Source organism: Lagenorhynchus albirostris, chromosome 2 (genome assembly GCF_949774975.1).
Source record: "Lagenorhynchus albirostris chromosome 2, mLagAlb1.1, whole genome shotgun sequence".
Taxonomy (NCBI): Eukaryota; Metazoa; Chordata; class Mammalia; order Artiodactyla; family Delphinidae; genus Lagenorhynchus; species Lagenorhynchus albirostris.
Window position 1 is genome coordinate 32,296,011 of NC_083096.1, and position 20,684 is coordinate 32,316,694.

The window sequence follows — 20,684 nt, forward strand, 5'->3', positions numbered from 1 at the left end:
ACAGTGGGCTTAGACTGACATTGATGTGGTGGCTGGACATCCAAGGGGAGAGACAGAGCAGGTAGGAGGGGCGGGATGAGAGAAGATGTGGACAGACTATGCAGATAAGAAAGTCAATAGTAAAAAAGTAAACATCAAAATGGACAACATGAATAGAATCTCTCTAAGGAAAGAAAGTGGAGAGAAAAGGAAGAGTGAGTAGACATAGTGAGGGAACGGGGACAGGAAGAGATCCAGGGGAGACACAGCCGGGGAAGGAGGCAGAGAAACCTGGGGTCAAGGAAAAAGAGGGGAGACTGCCTCCAGGAAAATGTGGTCAAGGAAAATAAGAATTTACAGAGGCCACTGGGTTTGATTCATTTAACATATATGTATGAGGCACCTATGTATGCTGGACCCTGGTATATTAAGAATTATCCCCATTCAACAGACCTCTAGGAGTGCCTGTGATGCTGCCAGGTTCTGAGCCTGGTTCCCCGTGTGGAAGAGGAAGACTGAAAAGTTTCGCAACACTCCCTCCACCCCTACCCACCCAGCAGTCGGTAAGACTCGGATGGTACTAGGCAAGAGAAAAGGCATTGCTGTAGAAGAGCATAACTTGTTGGGGAAGTTGGTATTATTGTGGAAGTAAATAGAATACTTCGTCTCCATTTCCGGAGAGCCAAGAGGAACCCATTCCGACTAGTTGGGAAACGCGGCAAAGCGGTAAAATGGGTGAGTTCTGACAGGGTGTGGTTGAAAGTGGGGGAATCAGAAAAGGCGACCTCCTGGTAGAGGTGATGTCAACGAAGGCTTCTTCTTGGAGGTGTTCTTTAACCTGTCTGGAAGAATGGGAGAATAGGAGAGGTCAGAGAATCCCCAGCTTGAAGCGCCGCTCTCCTTCCCAGAGAGCCTTCGGGCCCCCCCCACCCCTTTCTCCTCCCGCCTCCCTCAGCCTGCAAGCTCAGCTACGGTTCCCAGCACTGACGTCAGCGGGCGATGACCTCAGCGCAGAGGAGGTGGCGGTAGGTGGGGGCGGGACTGAGACCGATGGCGCGCGGGGCGGGGCGGACGCCAGGCTCCGCCCCTATCCGCTGGCTGCGGCCAATGAACTCCGCCGCCGGCTCCTCCGGCTCTCGCAACAGTATGAAAGGCGTGTAGCAGGTAAAGTCCGGGCAAAGCCCTCGCGACTGGCGAGCGAGCAGAGGCTTACGGTTCGGCACGTCCCTTCAGAGACCTCTCTCTGACCCCCGCCTCCGCCACCGCTCCCAGAGTTGCACACGACATGAGCCAGGCCAGCTGGACCGGGAAGAGAACAGACATGCTCCCGGAGATCGCCGCCGCTGTGGGTTTCCTCTCCAGCCTTCTGAGGACCCGGGGCTGCGTGAACGAGCAGCGACTTCAGGTTTTCAGCGGGGCTCTCCAGGAAGCCCTGACGGGTGAGCACATTGCGGAGGGTCCTGGCGCCCGTCGAACCCTGACACCGGGGTTCGGCCCCCCTCCCTGCCTGAGGCGTCTTTCCTCTCCACTTAGGGCAGGGCTCCCCACTCGAGCAGCTCCGGGACTCGGTTTCCTTCCTGCTCCCGGGGCGGCCTGCAGTCTCCTCCCCCCACCCCCACATCCCCACCTTCCGCCCATTCCTCTGGGTCCTGTCCCTCCTCCTCGGCCCTGCTCTAGGGTCTCGGTCCGCGGTTGTTCTGGTTGGGCGCTCCCCTCCAAGCTGTCGCGGGCGCAAACACTAGACCTGAGTGCGATCCCGAGTCCCCAGCTTATGTCCCGGAAGGGGGGGGTACCTGCGGCTCTGAGTGCGAGCTCATCTCCCTCAGTGGACCCTGAGACCCTGCAGGCAACAAAGCCTGACCGGCCGGGGGGTCCTTATGGAACAAAAAGGCGCAATTGAATCTTCTCAACAACTTGGAGTCCCAGCCGTGGTTCTTCCCGCCGCGCGGGGCTGCGCTGAGCCTGCGTCTGCTGTTCACTCAGTCGAAGTTGGAATCCGGGCCCCCTTTGTATTTTCTGCCCACCCCCTTAGCCATCTGCCACCTATTATGGTACAGAGAGAGCCTTGTACGTAGTAACTGCGCTCTGCGGGCGTGTGTCGGGGTTGGGGGCGGTGCGGTGTGAGACGGAGGAGGTTGACAAGATACAAGCAGCCGCTGGCTGGGGAAGAGACCCATCTCCCAGCTGTTTCTAGCGGGTTGGCCGGCGGTCTTGGGCAGCAATAGCCATCTCTGAACGTGCCCACACAGATCCTGCCTTCTGAGGAACAACGTATGTTTCACCCAAACATCCCGGTTTTGCCTCCCTTACCCGCTGAGACAGGCCTCTGACTTTTCAAGGCAGAGGGAACCACTGAGGCACAGAGTGGGAGACATGGGTCCGACAATGATGGCAGCCTTCTTGGCCTTGAAACTTCAGCTCATAGGTCCCCAGAGGCCCTGCCTGGACATGCCAGCCCCAGTCACACCCCTCCTCCTTAAACTGGGGATGTGCCAAAGGCAATATACTGGCTACAGAGGATTGACCCAGAGCTCTGGGACACCCTCCCGATACACATAAACCCTTGTCCTGGAAGGAGGGGTTTTTCCAGATCCCGTAATTTTTTTTTCTGCTACAGTGTCAGGAGGGTTTCAGGAGGGTCCTGAAACTCATGAGAAACCATGTTGCTTACTTAAAATCACTAGGTCCCTTCCTCTCCTATCCCATCACCCCCACCCCCCTTGTGGTAGCATCCATGGCCCAACTGTTCTAACCAGTGCATATCCCCCTTGTCCTGTCTCCACAGAGCACTACAAACACCACTGGTTTCCTGAAAAACCATCCAAGGGCTCTGGCTACCGCTGCATCCGAATCAACCACAAAATGGACCCCATCATCAGTAAAGTGGCTAGCCAGATTGGACTCAGCCAGCCTCAGCTGCACCAGCTGCTGCCCAGTGAGCTGACCCTGTGGGTGGACCCCTACGAGGTGTCCTACCGCATTGGGGAGGATGGCTCCATCTGCGTCCTGTACGAGGAGGCCCCGGTGGCCACCTCCTACGGGCTCCTCACCTGCAAGAACCAAATGATGCTGGGCAGGAGCAGCCCCTCAAAGAACTACATCATGGCAGTCTCCAGTTAGATCCCCCGCCACCCCACCCGGCGCTCTGCTGTACTAATTCTGCTGTGACAACAGGCCACTGCATACCTCTACCTGGGGAATTGTATTTTAAGTGAAGAGTTATTTATATATATATATATATTATTTTTTTTAAGAAAAGGGGGGAAAAAAACCAAAAGATTTTTTTAAGAAAAAAATCCTTAAAGGGAGCTGCTTGGAAGTGGCCTCCCCAGGTGCCTTTGGAGAGAATTGTTGTGTGCTTGAGTCTGGGAGGCAGTGTCTGGAATGGGAGTGGGGAATGGTCAGGGAGGGCATGGGTCTGGCCAAGGTGAGGTGCGAGAAGCTTGGCTAGCAACCCAGGAAGATGTGAGAGGGAGCAAGCAAGGTTAGTAACTGTGAATGAGAGAGGTCAGGATCTGCCCTGGGGAGAGAAGAGAGGCTGAGTTCAAACCTCTCACCCAGGACACCTGCATCCCTGGCCCCTCTCTTACTCTTAACTCAGGGGCATTCAAGCCTGGACTTAAATCATACTATATTGCCTAATCTTCTCTTTCAATTTTTGATGAGATTCTAGGCAGAGAGTGAAAAGGCCTCTCCTGATTCCTTCTGTCCTGAGCAGCTTTTCTTGAAATCATGACTTGTTTCTAATTCTATTCTCAGGGGGCTGTAGATGTTGCTTCCCACCAAGAACATAAAGCTTTTTGTTTTGGGAGTCAGGGGAGTGAGGCAGGGGTTGAGAGTTATTGGAGTTGGGAGAGAAGGGCACTCTGCACAAAACCTTTGCCTTGCTATGAGCTGCTCTATGTGTGAGTATGTGTGGCAAATACCTTGGGGTTGATTTGCAATGGAATTTTGGGAACCATAGAGTATCCACTGGGATATTTTTTGGCCAAAACCCTTCTTTTGTAACCAGACAGAAGTCCTCATGATGCTGCCATTATCCCTTTGAGAGGTGGCTCAAAAGCTACAGGGAACTTCAGGTCCTTGAATACTGCCTTCTTTTTAAAAGCACAACACTCCTCTCTAACTGCCCCCCCCCCCGCCCCCGCCGCTCCTCTCTCCCCTTCTGGTTGGGTCATGGAGCTACCCTATTTTCTAGGACAAGAGTTCTCAGTCACTGTGCAATATGGCCTCCTGGGTCCCAGGAGGATCTGGAGGAGAACTGGCTCTCACAACTTCCTGGTGCCCTGGTGGGCTTAAGGAACCATTTCTCCCTCTGTCCTCAGGACTAGGGCTGGATGCTTAGCCTTGTAGATATTCCTTGGCTGAATGGGAGAATGCCCCAAGTTCTGCAGGACTACTTGGTATTCTTGTAGGGCTGACATTGAAAGCCAAACCTTGGGCATTGTTTTTTCTCCCTGGTGCTCAGAGCACCTGTGGGAGAGGCTACTGTCTCTCTCAGTACAATCCAAATTTGTCTATAGACTTGTGCAATACTTACTGTTCTGGGTTGGAGAAAAATGGAAAATTACACAGGGAAGAAATCTCCTTCCTTCAGTTTCTCGGTGACATTAGTGAGGGATCCTCAGAAGGCCTTGAGTTTCCCAAACCTGAATCACCTTAAGAAGGATGTAGCTAGAACATATGGTCAACCTGGCTACCCTCCTGCTGTTGCCTTTAGTGAGGAAACTTTCTCCCCACTGCCAGTCCCCTTTCCTGGATTTCTTAAATACTCAATTCTGACTCAAGGGTGCTAGTTACCAAACACTCCCCTACCCATTCCTGCCAGTACTGCCTCTTCAACTTTCCAGATCTCGAGTACCTTCCCAGATCCTTTTTCCAGTCCTTATTGCTTTAAAGTTAACTTCAGGCCAGTAGACCCAAGAGCTCATTTTCTGGTCTGTGGGTTGAAACAAAGCTGTGAATCACTGCAGATTGTTGTTGCATCTTGTCTGCAAACAGGTCCCTGCCTTTTTATAAGCAGCCTCATGGTCTCATTCTTAATCTTTTCTCTCTTCTTTTTCATGTTCACTTTAAAAACAACAAAACACCCAGAGCTGGACTGTTGAGCAGGCCTGTCTCTCCCATTAAGTAAAAATAAATACGTTTGTAAGCTATTCTGACAGAAAACACAAAGGTTACTAATTGTATAATAGTGTTTTATATGGAAGAATGTACAGCTTTATGGACAAATGTACACTTTTTTTTGGTTTCTTTAATAAAAGTGTAGCAGATGAAGTCGTGTGGTATAGAGAAGATAAAATTCCCACATCACTAATTTGCGTTTCCCTCAGAAGCAAATCCTTTGTGCCTCATAGTATTTCTCTTCAGTTGGATTCAGCAGACCTATCGCGTAGGTGGTAGGGACATTTCCAAGCATCCCCTCTTTCCTGGGAGATAGCTCCTTACTTCCCTTCTTTAATGCATATTCTAACTTCCCTGTGAAAATGCTAGATGGGCCAGTGTTCTAGTCTGAGCATTCCTCAGTCTAGCCAGGGCTCATCTTATGCATCCTGTTCTTCCTCCGCCTTACTCATTAGTTCATTCTGCAAGCATTTATTGTATGTGCTAGGTACTAAAATTATTAAAAATGATTAAGACTCACAGCCCGTTCACAGACTGGGATGGTTAACAGAGGACACTGAACCCCTTTCCAGGTTGGGGCAGAATTTTTTGAAATTCCTGCTCAAGCTCTCTTGTCATCTTTGGGGCTCCCACTTGGCAACCACCATTCTTATTATACAAGAGCAATTGGGCCTCAGGATACAGGCACTGGAGCTGAACATGTGGCAGAAGGCCAATGTTACCAGTTAGCTAAAAAGGAGCTGCTTCTGACAGCAAACACCAAGAGCATAGGTCTGTTACCCTTTATAACTCTGGCTATGTAGATAGGATCTATGCAAGGACATAGAAACACCCTTTCTCATCCCTGACTCTAGGGTTCTGCCCATGAGGTTTTGAAACAGGCTTCCCCACCCCCACTTCACTTGCTAGCTCCGCAGTTTGCACTAAGGTCACAAGTACATTTTTGACCTGGGCTATCTTTTTTCTTGGCTGTACGTGGGCTATACTGAAACTAAATTGTAAACATGTTGTCTCATGAGCAGTGGTACCACCCTACACACACACACACACACACACACACACACACTTCATTTCATACCTCCATGACCCTCATCAACAAACATGCAGTTTGACCTAGGTGTCTTAGGTGGGAGGTAGGCCTGGGAGTCTGTGTGTGATATACTGGGAGGGTAGGTGAGCCAGGAGATGGGGGTCAAGGAAGCTAGCTCATCTGTATCACAAATAGAATTGGTTAGGGACCCACTTGTGTCAAGGAGTTGTTTAAAAGAATGGTCCCATTTTCATGTCTAGCTTCTAACACAAATGTCCTAGGTACTCATTTGTTAAGGACCTACCTAGGTCCTTAACAAATGAGGTTAGGGTCGAATTTTTGCCATCCTGGTGTACTCTTCTCTTATTCAGTACAAAATCAGCATCTAACTTCTTGTTTCCTAACAGGCTTCTCTCATGAAGGATATTTCATTGTTTAGTCAAAGGCCTGAAATTCAGGCAGGGTTGTCTGGGGGTTAAGGGGACACCGTCACCCACCTCTGTTTCCAAGCCAGGTAAACCACAGAATGGCAGATTGAGCTTGAGGTTTCTCATGGCTCTAGGTAGAACTAATAGTCCCTCAATTTAAATAAGAGGGTTCTGTGATCAAGCAGTTTGTTATTTACTTTAGATCTGACCAATGTCAATAGGAGTGGAGAGTACCCCTTAGCCAGGTGAGGGGATAGGGGCTGTAGACAAGAATTGCTTGAGGAATTGCAGTTGGTGGCTTTTATGTGTTCAGGGACTGGGCATTGGTTGGTCCATTCTGCTCCCAGCTTCCCCGCTTGGTAAACAGTGCCAGCCTGGGAGACCTGTGCTTGGTCAGCTGTTTCTGGATGATAAGCACCACCCCAAAGAGTGTAGACAAGGCCCTGGGAGCTGCAGATTAAGAGCCCATCCTGGCTCCTGATAAGGAGGTTTGGGTGGGGAAGTCCTTGATGCTGCAACAAACGAGCCCTGGGGGAAGAAACCCACTTCTGTGAGGCTGACATCTGTTCCGCGAGTAGCCTGTGGTCCGGAAAGATAGTGAGGACTCCTGGCTTCCGAGCCAGTGCTGGCACCCGGCCCAAAAAAGAGTGGTGCAATAGAAAGAGTTCTGGGCTGGGGTGGGGTGGGGGGGCGGGGGATAGAATCTATGGGCTGTGGTCCAGGTTCTTCTTCCTAACTAGCTATGTGAGTTCATATAAACCCTGAAAGTTTCCTGTCTCAGAAATTAGGGGGTGGATTAGATGAACTCTGTTCCTTTCTTCAGCTTCTGGTTCTAAATTATCTCCATTATCCTAGCAATTACTGGAGAGCAAATTAGCACAATTATTATCATATTTTCAGTTAGTTGAACTGAAAGTTCATTGGGGCTGGGAAGTGAAGTCTGTAATAATCTTCCCTTGTTTGGCTCAGACTCCTGCCTGATAAGGTTTCAATTTCCAGGTCTAGTGAGACAGTGCTGCAAAGAGGTCAGGAGCTCAGGCCCTGGTGTCAGGCTGCCTGGAGGTCTAATCTCAGCTCTACCACCTACCTACTGGCTGTGAAACCTGGGGCAGATTACTTCACCAGGCCTCCATTTCCCCATTTGTAAAATGGGATTAAGAATAGAACCTATCTCAAAATGGTATGAGGATTAAATGAGATCCATATTCTACTTAGAATAGTGCTTTGCACACTTGAGTACTAAATAAATGAGAATTGTAGTTTTAAGTAGAAATTAACCTCATCTCTTCATGGGCTCTGAACTGGTCCTGAGACGAATAAGGACACGCTGACATTCTGATAACTGGAAGGAAACCATTATTAAATTAAAATTCCTACTAGGGCCTCCAAGAGCAGCTACAGTTAACACCAAGAAGCCTCTATAAGTACCTGATAAATAAATGAATGAACTGATGTCTGACCTTTGTCATTCTTGCTGAAATGGACAGTGTCCTTTCCAGACATCTGATCTCATTGACCACCGAGCAGTTTTGACCTGTTGGCTTCATGTTCTGCTTATGGAGATTAACCAAACCGGCTACGTGCTCATTCACACACCAAGTGGGTGGGGAAAGGGATTTTCCAATAACAACTTTGCTTACCTCCATCCTGCCCATCTGTGGAATCACACCCATCTGCTCTCCCTTCCCAGAAGAGAGAGAAATGGGGAGATGGGGAAGGGTAATGAGTTCTGGAGAGTTCTGGCTTTCTCTCTGCACCATTTCTTTGCAGAGCTGGCAAAAACAAAACAAAACAAAAAACCATTTGAGCTTAGTCTAAAAGGCTACCAGGGCCCTGGATAACAATGATCTTATACAAACAAGTGTACCCCAGATGTGCAGCCAGTCCTTTCCCTTGGATTGAGAGAAGCCTGGTTCTCTGAGCTCCCACTAGCTCCAAGACATTTTGTTCCCAGCTGAAGTCTGGCTCTTCCACTCCCCACCCTCATTGCCATAAACAAGGGCGGCCTTAATCCAACCCTGGTTCAGTAAACCTGACAGGCTGCCCAGAGCACATCAGATAAGAGGAGGTTATAGCTGGGCAGGTTGGACCAAGGACTACTTTATATACCAGCAGGGAGAGCTCCTTTAAAATTTGGTGGGTAGCAGGGGTGAGGGTAAGGCCAGACAGTCAATGAATGAGGATAGCTGGACAGAGGCTACAATGAACTTGGAGAGCCAGCTCAAGCCTTGTCTGAAAAGGACCCCACTCATTAGCTCTATACCAGATATTGTAATTTTTCAAGAGAAACCTGAAATGTAGACTTCTATTTGACATCTCCCTGAATTCTAAAGATGGCAACTAATTTTTTTAAAGTGTTAAGCTATTTTTTTAAAGTGCATATCAGCCTAGGCTGCCAGTTTGTGACCTATGATGCCCCTAGGAGTGGGGATGTAGAGGTTTCTGACCCCATCCCCCATACTCACAGCGACATTGAGGACATCAGTGGCTGGCTGTCACCATGGCCATGATCTTTAGGAAGGAACACCCCTAATAGAACCAAGGGCACACCTGAGGCCTCTTCCCCCTCCAAGGACTGGACTAGAAGCAGCTCTCCCTTCCCTCAACTGGTGTCCATTAGCCTGTGCCTGGGACTGTGGCCTCTGGACCTTTACTCAGGGATGCTCTGCCCCTCTCCTACCCACCCACTTCATCTGGTTAACTCTTGCCTCTGAAGATTTAGAGCATCTCTTCCAGGCAACTTTTCTGTGACATTTCCCCTTCCCAGTCTGGGACAAGTGTTCCCATGTTACTCAGTTCTTTCCTCTACCCTAGTCCTTATAACCCTGAGTTTACAGCTAGAATGTAGGCCAGGGACCTTATCTGAGTAGTGTTTGGTGCTTAGTGGGTGTTAGTGAATATTGGTTGAATGAATGAATGTCAAAGTGGCCAAGAGTAGAGGCTAGCAGATCAAGGAGATTTAGATCAGGGATGGGAGGAAAAACTCAAGTCCATTCAGGGTCTGCCACGAGGAGTCCCAGCTCAAAATACCAACCTGTGATTGCACCTTCTTAAAAAAAAAACCAATCCTTTGACTCTAGCAGCCTCTTAGGTCTTTAACCACCTGCCATTGAAATGTAAATGTCACTTAAAGAGGCGTACACACACTTTAAGTCATAATATGGGAGAGCCTTAGTTAACAATGAACTCCTTAAATGGGTTTACCCAGAAAGTAATCACCTGGAGAAGAAAAGCCTGGGTTGCCATCAGGAAGGAATTCCAAGGTGGCAGGAGAGAGAATAGAGTCCACAGCTCCCGAACACTGATGCTGTCTACAGAAATTCTCTTCCCCATGTCTACTTGTGAAGCCAGCTATGAGGTGGTGGAAATAACTCTAGGTTTAGGAGTTGGGAAATAGGGGCCCTAGCTTCAGGTCTGAAAATAGCTAGTAATAGATGTGTTTGACAACTTAGATTGGTCACTTCCACCTTCTGAGTCTTGGTTTTCTCATCTGTAAAATGAGTCACTTATGCTAAATCACCTCTCACCATTCCATTTCCATTTCCAGATGGAACAGGAAAATCTCTGATTCTTCTGTCCCATTTAGGCCAGCACAGAGTTCTAGTCGGGCCCCTGTCACACTTGAAATAAAACAACAACCTTCTACCTGCTCTACTACCTGGCCTGCCCAGCAGCCCGGGGGCAAATGCAAACTATTTTCATTGTGCCATTCCCTTCCTGCTGCCTTTCTTTTTCACTCTGAATCCCTAAAATGGGAATATAAGGCTCTCCCAGTCTTTCCAACCTCAAATACTCTGTGCAATGGCCTATCTGCACCAGGACCCCTCACCTTGTCAATTCTTACCTGCTCACCTTTCCTTGCAGCCACGTCCACATTTGCAAGTTTCTCTACTCCGACAATTATCACGGCCCAAAACTGCTTGTAAAAGACTTTGACACACTTTCTTCTAGGATATGAGCACTTAACCATGTGCTGAGCACCCACAATTGCCAGATACTCTGCCTGGTGCCTTACACACAGAATGTCTCTTGTAATGTCCACAGCACACTGTGAGATATTGTTACCTCAAGTTCACAGATGAAGAAAGCAAAGCACCAGTAACTAGAGGGAGAGGTAGTGGAAACAAATTTAAAATCAGTGTGACTCTTGGGACTTCCCTGGTGGTCCAGTGGTTGAGAATCCATCTTGCAATGCAGGGGACATGGGTTCGATCCCTGGTCAGGGAACTGAGATCCCATGTACCGCGGGGCAACTAAGCCCAAGCGCTGCAACTACTGCATTCTGGAGTCTTCATGCCACAGCTCAAGAGAAGCCCGTGTGCCACAATGAAGAACCCATGTGCTACAACGAAAGATCCCTTGTGCTGCAACTAAGACCTGACGCAGCCAATAAATAAATAAATAAAGCTTTAAAAAAAAAAACACCAAAAAAACCTACATGACTCTCTAGAGTTTTTTCCTTCCCCTGTTGCCTCTTCAGGATACTTTTCCTGAATAATCCTGCTAGTCCTCTTTAAAAACATTCTTACCTCAGGGCTTTTCAATGTTTGTACATATGGTTTAAAACTGCTTGCACTTTTATAACACATTTCTTACTCTAGAGCCTCTTAATGATATATATATACATGTCATTTATTACTGTTTACACTTTCATAACAAAGAGTCAGCACATCTTCATGTTTTGCTTTTGGTTGAGGTCTGGTGGCTTTGCAAGCTTGCATCCCCTCTCCAACTGTTACCGTATACACCTCCACAGGAGGAACCATTGTGTTCTATTTCTTTTTATACCCCCATGTGCCATGCACAACTTGGCATGAGACAGTCTTAGTACACTGAGTACACTGGCGGTTGAATGAAAGGATGTGCCCACAGGTGACTGTGGGGCAAGTGCCCTCTCCTCACTGCCCTCTCCTAACATCCTCCCTCCCATTCAGGACCTAAAAAGGAAATTGCCCACTTTGGGAGTTTCCTAAGAGGGGGTGAGGGAGCCCTGTGAGCTGAGTCTCCCTGCAGATATCACAGTTCCCAGCACATGGTCTACACACCAGCAAATTTGTTCTTAGGTGGATACTGATGGTAGGACTTCATTTGATCTTTTCAGTCAAATCTGTTCCACACAACTGGAACCACAACAACTTGAAATAATAAGCAATGAGTAGGCAGATATGAATGCAGGTCTGGATAAATAAGTTTGGAAATAAATGGAGACTTATTGTTGGAAAAATGCTTTCACATACCATAGGCTGATGCATCATTTAAGGATTCTGTCTTCATGCTTATACCATGGCTTTAAATTTACATGGTCTGAAGAGGATTAAGCTTTCTGGCTGAGGGTGAGGAGGCCACGGAAGGAAGGAGAGGGGCAGAGGCACAAGCCCTCTCAGGAGTCTTTCCTGTATGAGCCTTCTTGTCCTGGCTCTAGGAAAGCTGGTGCCGGAGGGAGATGAACTCTTTCTTCTGTGTGTGTGTGTGTGTGTGGTTGGGTGGGGGGGAGTGACAGTGCATTTGAGCAACTCAGCTGTTAGTTCTCTGCCGCTGCTGGGTACCCAGAGAAGGCAATCAAGCAGCCGAGCCCCTCCCCCAGCTCCTCACTGGCCTAACTAATCCTGAAAGCCCTTTCTTCTCCTGGGCAGAGCGTCCCCTTGCCAGCTGCCCATTCCTCCAGGTGTTTCCTGTAGCTCTTTGTTTGCTGGCTGGGTGGCTGAGGGCAGAAGTGGGAGTCTGTTTTGGCTTCCCGTTAACCAATGGCAACCAGTTTGGGGGTAGGTCTGGAGCTCCTGTATCTGGGGGCAACTGACCACAAACACCAGCTGCCTCCTGATACCTGCCTTTCTGAGAGTGTATACACAGTACTGGGCCCAGAGAGGAAGAAGGCTTTCTCAGCAGAGCAGGGCAGGGGCTTCAGCTGGGTCAGAACAGAGGGTCATATCGCAAGTGAAATGTCTAGAAGCTTCCTACCTTAATTCCCCTTTCCCCAGGGGAGAGGGTCAAGGTCTAAAGTGTGAGTCACCACAGGAACCTCAGCACAAAGGCCTGGTTGCCCTGGACTCTAACGCCAACGTGACAAGGGCTGGTGGTGCTGGGTCACCCTCCACCGTTCACCTGCCATAAAGTGGAGTGCATTGCTTCTCAAGGCAAAGGCTGAGAGCGGAAGGGGCCGTCTTGACAAAGCCTCCGTTTTCTTACCTCAGAGCTGAAGCGACTATACACCCCATCTTCACCAAACCTCCCCAACCCCAGACAGTTGGTGCAAAGACAAACGCTGTCTTGGGTTTCTCCCTGGCCACTCTTCCCAGGAAGGTAGGGTAGTATTTGCGGTTCAAGTTTCTCCATTTTAGTTGAAGTGATCCACTCATCTGGATGATTATTTTATTTATGTCTCCCTGGGAGGCTGTTGGCTCTGGGAGCTGGGCTGCGTATCTTGATGTTACATTGTATCTCCAGTGCTTGCATGGGGCCTGGCATACAGTAGGTTCTCAACAATAGTGTAAATGAATGAATGGGAATGTTACCTCCTTAATCCTCTTCTGTCTTGGTGTTTGCAATGGGTTAACAGAATAACACAATAATAAATGTCACTAGTGAGCATTCGCCATGCGTATAATATCATTAAATTCTCAGAGTAACTCCATGGGTTGATATTATTACCCTTAGACTATAGATGAAGAGACTAAGACTCAGGGAAGGTGAAGCAAATTACCTACAGGCGTACTGCTAGTAAGTGACAGGGTCGGGTCAAATCCAGGACTGACTGAATAAACAGAGGGGGAAAAGAAAGAAATAAAAACTAAGGCAAAACTGGATCCAGGGTTTCTTCTAATTCCCCCTGTCACCCTTAGCCCTCTGGCCTTCTGGATTCCAGGAACTTTTACACCAAGCCACAGTTCACATTGCAGGTGGTCAAAAAAAAGTTAAGAAGTCTGGAATCTCAGTCTTACATATATTTTATGTCCAAACTCAGATTGCCTGTCCTCCGAACTCCTGCCACTTATCCTAGCCTTGACTGATTTTATAACAACCCTCTAAACTTTTATAAGAAGAAGTTGCTGTTCCCTCGCTTATTCATGTATATGATCTTTTATTTGTGTATATCTTCCTTGAATTTCTTTTTTTTTTATATGTCATATTTCAATTTGAAGGCTCTAGAGATCACCTCTGGTATTTCTCAATACCCACTGTAGCTTCTGGGTTTAATGCAGTACCTGGGTATGAAACTGAGAGCAAGAAGGGCTGGGGAACCAAGCAGTCTAGTCTATACACTTCAGTGGACTCCCCCCAACCCCATAGGGCTCTCTCTCTCTCTCTCTCCTTTGCCCTTTGCCTCTTTCCAGATGGAGAAATCCTGATCCAATAGAGACCAACCAGCCAGATGGATTGCTTCATCCTCAGCTGCTGACTTCCCAGCTCTTGTGCAAAACACAGGAACTCCTTGTGCTCATTGTGACCCACTTCCTTTCTTACTAGGACCTGCTCAGGGTAGAGGCTTAGGTCTCAGTGGCTTCTCTTGTTTTTGCAAAAGGAAAATAATCTCCCTGTCATAGTCGCCAATAGGTTTTTCCCATGACTTTTCCCATGGCACCTCCCAGGTGGGAGAGAAAAGAAAGGAACACTGACTGTGTCCTGAGATGAGCTTCAAAGATACCCAGGAGGGCGGAACACAATGTAAAACCACTTGTTAAGATTATAGTGTTATTTGAATATGAGGGATTGAAGTGGGTCGACACAGGTCTTGGAGTCCAGGGTCTGTATCTGGGCTCTAGCACGGAGCCAGCTGCACGTGCAGCTTAAAGGACATTTTTATGGTTTTGAGTTTTCAGTTTGGCAGGCAGGCAATGTGTCCTGGAGTAAGGGCTCTCTTATGTCCAGAGATGGGTCCTTGTGAGAAGCACAGTGTGGGGGGGTGGGCAGAGGCGAGAGTTTTTGTCCTCAGTGTGTTGTCAGTCCAAAGATGTTGATGGGATAATCATAAATGCCGGTACATAAAACACTGATATGTGATTAAATACAAATTAATGGAACTACATAGAATGATACATTCTACATAAATAAGTGCTTAGACAGTTGCTAGACAAATGGAAATGTTTAGAGATGGGTGAGGTTAGTTCAAGCAAGGATCGGGAAAGAGAGCTGTTTTGAGAAATGCCTTTATTATCTTGTGCCCAAACAGCTCTGAGCACAGGCACCTTGGCCAGCTCAAACAACAGGAGGTCCGGTGGGTGGGTGGAGGAGCAGGGCATGGAGCCAGGTAGGAGGAGAGTGGTGAGCTGTGTTCCCTAAGCTCTGAGCAACTCTGCCCACTCCCACCCCTCACCCCTCACCCCCAGCACCACAGCTCAGTTCTTCTGCAGAAAGAGCAACCGGGGGCATTCAGCCCCGAAGAATGCAGACCTGTGGCCTCAGAATCATAACTTTGCATATGCGATACCTTTTTACTGAGACATAGGGAATGATTCCCTTTTATTCTGAATTTATCGAGATCTTTTAGCACCTTAGCCTAGAGCTCCCATTAATCCTCCCAAAACAGACTGGACTGATGTTGGAGGGTGGAGCGAGAAGGAGACAAAAATCGGAGATTCAGGAGATTAGGGGGCCAGGGGAGCCTTCACCTCTACTCTTTAAAAAAGATCTTTGCATTGCCCTAGACCTTTCTGGTCTCAATTGCCTCATGAAATAATAGATGTGAAGCACTCTGAAAAATGTTTCAACACTCCACCTCCTGGGAGTTATGACTGTGGGCAAGCTGAAAGTAAAGCCTCCATGGGGGACTTGCCTGGGGGACCAGTGGTTAAGACTCCATGCTTCCACTGCTGGGGGCACGGGTTTGATCCCTGGTTGGAGAACTAAGATTCCACCAAAAAAGAAAAGAAAAGAAGAGAAAACCTCCTATTGCACAGCCTGTCCTGTTTATACAGCACTGGATTGCACACCAGCTTACTCTCTACTATGCTGGGAGGTAGAGGTGGCTGGTGATGTTACCATTTATGGAGAGGAAACTGAGGCTCAGACAGGCTAGATGACTTGCCCAGAATTATACAGCAAGCAGATGGTAAGCTGAGCATGGAAGCCAGATCTCCTGATTCCTGGTCCATTTCTTTCCACCTAGCCTCTTAATGTTTGAAAGCACACATGGGTTGTTTTGATAGAATCCTATTCTAGAACAACTCAAAATTCATTATTTAATGGCAGAGTGCCAGATCCCACTGTTCTCCACCTGATAGGTCTTAGATTTTTCTATTTAACCCTATTATTTGAGAGGCAAAACAATGCCCAGTCAAGGGAGTTTTACAGAAAGAAAGCCTTCAAAGCACAATACCCCAAGCTACCACAGTGTAACATTGTTGCCCCAAATTGAGGTCTCCCTTCCCAGGGATTCTGGCTCTGCACAGAGCTGGACAGAAGCCGAGGAGGAGTGTGGGGGCAGAGCCTCCCCAGAGGGAAACAGATGGGCAGGCTGGCCCCAGTGCCAGCACTTTGAACAACCCTTTTCTTTTCCGGCCAAACGTCCAATGTCATTCCCCTCTCACCTCCAGCTCCCAGGCAGCCCCACCCCCACCCCCATTCTGTCTTTGGGTGGGCTCTGAGTAGCTGATGGACTCTGGAGGGATGGAGGCTGTTCTTTATGACTGGCAGAAGGATGAAAGGAGGCTTGAAACTGGTGTGGGGCAACTGTTGCCATCTGTCTGGTGGGACGTCACCAGGGATGGTCTCGCCCATTCACTCCTTCACGCACCGCTGGGCTCGGGCCTTTTGTTTGGTTGGCTAGGGGTGGGGTTGCTGTAGTGCAGTGAAGAGAGGCGGCGGGTGAGAGAAGCAGCTTCTTTGTGTCTGGACCAAACTTTCAGTGATTCACTAGGGTGATTTGCATGAGGAAGCTGCCTAAGCCCCCAAACACCCAAGTGATTGACAGCCTCCAGCCCTCTCTCCTGGTCACACCCCTCCCCCTCCCCCTTCGGCCAAACAGCTCCCCAGGGTTAGAGGGAGTGGCCCCAGCTCCTCTGCAGGGATGGGGAGCAGGGAAAGCTGCTTTGTCCCTCTCTGTGCCCCCTCTGTCCCCATCCCTTTCCCAGTTGGAGGTGGGTCTGGTGTCTTCCTCCCTCCCCACCCCCATCAGTCCCTCACAGCGTTTTTCTTTTTGTTTGGTTTCTGCGTACTAGGCTGGCGGGCAGAGGGGCCAAAGCGGGAGGAAAGGCCCATTAACCACCCAGCAGCTGAGCAGGGAAAAAAAGGAGCTGAATTGAGACGTCGGGGTTGGCAGCTCTCCAGCCCAGCTCCTGGTCTTTGAATAACACCCCAGGCCAGGAGCTGGGATCAGTGTGTGGGAGGCTTTGGGGCATTTAATTATTTAAAGGGCTCACTAAAAGGAGCTAAGACCCTGGGGAAGGGGGAGGATAGGCAGATGGTGTGCCCAAGTTGCTGGGAACCTGGGTGCAGGATGGGTGAGGGTGGGGGTGGGGGAGGGAGGGAGGACTGAGCTAGAGGTCAGGGTTCAGGGAGTAAGAGAATGGGGGAGGGGAAGTGAAACAGAGATTGCCCTCTAGTCCCAAGCACGCCCTGTGGATAGTCTTTGCCTACACCAGCTGTGAGCAGGCTCTCGGCTTCTCCTTTCTGTACTCCTGCCCACCACTCCCCAACTTTTAAATTCGTATCTGCCCTGAGAGGGAACCATTTTGGAAACACACAACAAAACTGTTAAGTTTAGGGGATTACCCCTTCTCTTCTGGCATTTAGGGATGTTCCAGGTTGGTTCAATGGTGACCTGAACTGGGCAGACGGATAGGAGGATTTTCTCTTCCTCCCTCCCTCACTCCCTCCCTTCCTCTTTCTTTCTTTCTTTTCTTTCTTTTCTTTCTTTCTTTCTTTCTTTCTTTCTTTCTTTCTTTCTTTCTTTCTTTCTTTCTTTCTTTCTTTCTTTCTTTCTTTTTCTTTCTTTCTTTCTTTCTTTCTTTTCTTTCTTTCTTTCTTTCTTTCTTTCTTTCTTTCTTTCTTTCTTTCTTTCTTTCTTTCTTTCTTTCTTTCTTTCTTTCTTTCCTTCCTTCCTTCTTTTCTTTCTTTCTTTCTACTTGTGGTAAAACTTCTGCAACATAAAATTCACCATTTTATCTAGTTTCATTTTATAAGATGAGACCGTACACTGAGTCTGTGGAAATAATGAGAAAGCAAATAATTGGAGGTCCTGCTCTTGGGGGCACAGGGTGCTTCAAAAGGCAGTCTGTGCCCCCAGGAGCACAGGGGCCCTAGGTCCCTAGGTAGAAACATACTAGTCAGATTCAATTTGAATTCAGCTCTGCCATGTACAAGCTCTGCGACCACAGGTAAGTTATTTAATTGTTCAATGCCTCAATTTTCTCATCTTTAAAATGAGGATAAAAAATTGCTCCCACTCAGTATTCTTGAGGGGATTAATATAGGTGAAGCACTTAGAAGAGTGTCTGGCTCTTTGTAAGGACACAATAAATGTTATTAAATATTATTGTCATTACCATTACCAGATCAGGAGGCATTTATATAGGCTACACAATGGAAACTGAGAGAAACAGGGAATTTGGGAATTGGGTACAAGGCCAAAGGGGAATTTGGTAAGGGTGTAGATTTGCCTCCATCCTCTCTCCCATTTGTAATGAGCTACGGTTGGAAATGTGGTCTTTGCTGTTCCAAAAATAGTAGTCCTGTTCGGGTAGCCCCCCTTTCCCACCTGCATCCCTCTTCCACCTTCACCAGGGCGAGCGAACAGCTCCAGGACCTGGGGCTCTGAAACCCTCTGGTCCAGACCCTTGCTTTGTGGCAGTTTAGGCATTATTGTTAGCCCTGTTTTACTGATGGGATGACCAATTCAAAGGGGTTAAGGGACTTGAGATTTGATTCTTCTGCTTCTTGGGGCTTTCCCTACTCTAGCCCCGCCCAGGCCACAAGGTCATGTGGAATGAACTGGTCACTTGGTCACTGTGGGGCACACAGTGCAATACAGCATCTCAGCCTGTCTTCACTTCTCAGTCTGGCCGGCCTCAAACGTGTGAGGTGGGCTTGTTTTCTGCACCTTCCAGCGAGGCAGTTCTCCCGTCCTCAACACGCCTGGGGGGCAACGGCGACGGCTTTCAGTCGGGGACAGCCGAGGATGATCCCGCGCGGGCCGCCCGCACTCAGACGTGCACCGCAAGGGTGGTGCTACGGGAAGGCTGGGCGCGTGAGGGCAGGCAGGTGTTTGGCTCCCTCCCTCCCGGATGTGGGCAGAGGGAGGAGCCCCCGGCCAATCATCCACGTCCCTCAGTCCCTACGGAGAAGCTGTCTGGGACCTTGAAACGCGACCAAACGCGCTAGCTAGTTCGTTTTCCTAGTTTGGCAACTGGGTAGTGCCGCAGCCTCCGCCCCCTCTGGGAAGGCCCCACCTTGGTAACAAGCTGCTGATTGGCTGGCCGTGGGGCACAGCGGACCAGTCAAAGCTCTCCTTGATGTCGAGGTTTGGCAGAGAGGAGTTAAAAATGTGGGGGGGCGGGGGGGAGGCGGGACACTACGCGTTTTCGGAGTGGAGGTGCTACGCGGGTAGGTAGCGGAGAATCGGGCCTTTCACCAGGAAAGGGCAGGCGGGGGAGGGGCCGAGAAGTGGCGGCCTCTGTGACGGGACCCCCTCCCTCCCGCCACCTGCTGCTAGAGCGTCTCGGGTCCCTAAAGCTTAGGTCTTACCTCCATTTCTCAGGCCTTCCTCACAGCCTGACCGACTGCAGGGCTGGTGCAGCCTTTCTTGAGCAATTTTGGAGGTTCCGGGTTTCTGAAACCTCCTCGGTCCTCTCTCCAAAGTCCCTCTGTATTTGGGCGTTTATTTTCCCAAGTTTGTTACTCGGGCCCTCTTCGTTTTCTTTTTGTACATCTGTGTGTGCTCACACCCTCCTAGGGCCGTGTTACCAGTCACCCATCCTCTAAAACCAACTTAATCATCCGCTTTATTACACTGTACCTATTGGCACCAACCTCCTAGACAGTACAGTATACATTTCTGAGGACATACATTGTAAGCTTTGTAAGAGAAAGCATTTTGAATAACTTTGTTCCCCCACCTCAATGCACACAAACATACACACCTACATATTCAAAGAACCTAGCACGGTAGCATCAAGATTAAGACTCTAGAGACCGTGACAGGGTACAATTCCAGCTCTGCCACTGCTACTGGCTGTGTGACCTTGAGCAGATACTTCACCTCTCTGAACCTCAGTTTTTACCAATGAAAAATGCTAATGATAATAGCACCTACCTCCTAGCATTATTACGACAAAATTCCTGACACATAATGCCTAATAAATGATATTATTTTAGATATTAATAAAGAAGGAATGAGTATTACTTCCCCACAGTTAATCTCAGCCCCCCATTCTTGGTTTAGGTGCTAGGGATAACAACTAGATTCTAGGGACATTTAAAATTACTATCAGTAAAACAATTTAGGACTCAGAATAAAACTTAGCACAGTCTCACAGCTCCCAGCCTTCACATGGGTCCTGTTTTAGCTCATAGATTTTACTAAGGGAGAGATCTGTTGGCAAGATAGGATTCGTTTTTCCTCAAGGACTTTTCTTAACAAGGTTTTTTTTTTTGGCCGTATTCAGCATGAGGGATTCCCCAACCAGGAATCAAACCTGTGCCCCTGCAGTGGAAGCTCAGAGTCAAGGACTTTTCTTCAAATTCCTCCCTCTCAAAAATTTTAGAACAGCAGTGTCTGAGGATTTACAGTAATCCCATTTTAACAGGATTTAACAGTCTCCTTTTTTTTCACGGACTCATGGAGTGCCTTACCTGACCTCTCCATATACTTACATTAACACCAAGGTGTGATTGTTAAGTTTTTCCCAAAACTCTCCACTGAAGTCCTTTCTTGTTGCTCAGAGACTCATCTTTTCTGCAGTCTCTGCCTCTCCCCCGAATGCTACACACTGGTCCATAGATTTTCTTCAGTGAACACAGAGGCTGGCAGTTCAGTGCTCCCAGACCCCTAGTGGTCATCCTGCCATGTTCTATCACCTGCTGTACCCTGTTGATGTCAGAAGTGGCCTTTGTTGATATTTTGCATTATTAAGAACAAAAGCAATGATGTGTCTGGGGCGCCTCAGTGGTGCCAGATGCCGGGGACAGGG

At 48.5% G+C, this 20,684-nt stretch overlaps 1 protein-coding gene and 1 long non-coding RNA gene across 2 annotated transcripts in view; both read left to right on the forward strand.

Annotated features, from left to right (window-relative positions):
• Positions 1–1,149: 1,149 nt before the first annotated feature.
• On the forward strand, positions 1,150–5,256 carry BTG2 (BTG anti-proliferation factor 2). The gene is made up of 2 exons (XM_060128976.1): positions 1,150–1,418; positions 2,765–5,256. The coding sequence occupies exons 1-2, from the start codon at positions 1,265–1,267 to the stop codon at positions 3,097–3,099; spliced, it is 489 nt and encodes a 162-aa protein (XP_059984959.1). The 5' UTR covers positions 1,150–1,264; the 3' UTR covers positions 3,100–5,256.
• A 13,812-nt stretch (positions 5,257–19,068) lies between these two features.
• Positions 19,069–20,684, forward strand: part of LOC132508662 (uncharacterized) — a 93,334-nt gene continuing 91,718 nt past the window's right edge. Inside the window, exon 1 of the long non-coding RNA XR_009536734.1 lies at positions 19,069–19,098. This is a non-coding gene — a long non-coding RNA (uncharacterized LOC132508662). The remainder of the gene's footprint in view (positions 19,099–20,684) is intronic.

Coding starts and splice junctions, on each gene's coding strand:
- BTG2 (XM_060128976.1), top strand. CDS start 1,265: ATGAGCCAGGCCAGCTGGACCGGGAAGAGAACAGACATGCTCCCGGAG. Junction 1,419..2,764: donor TCTCCAGGAAGCCCTGACGG/GTGAGCACATTG, acceptor CTGTCTCCACAG/AGCACTACAAACACCACTGG.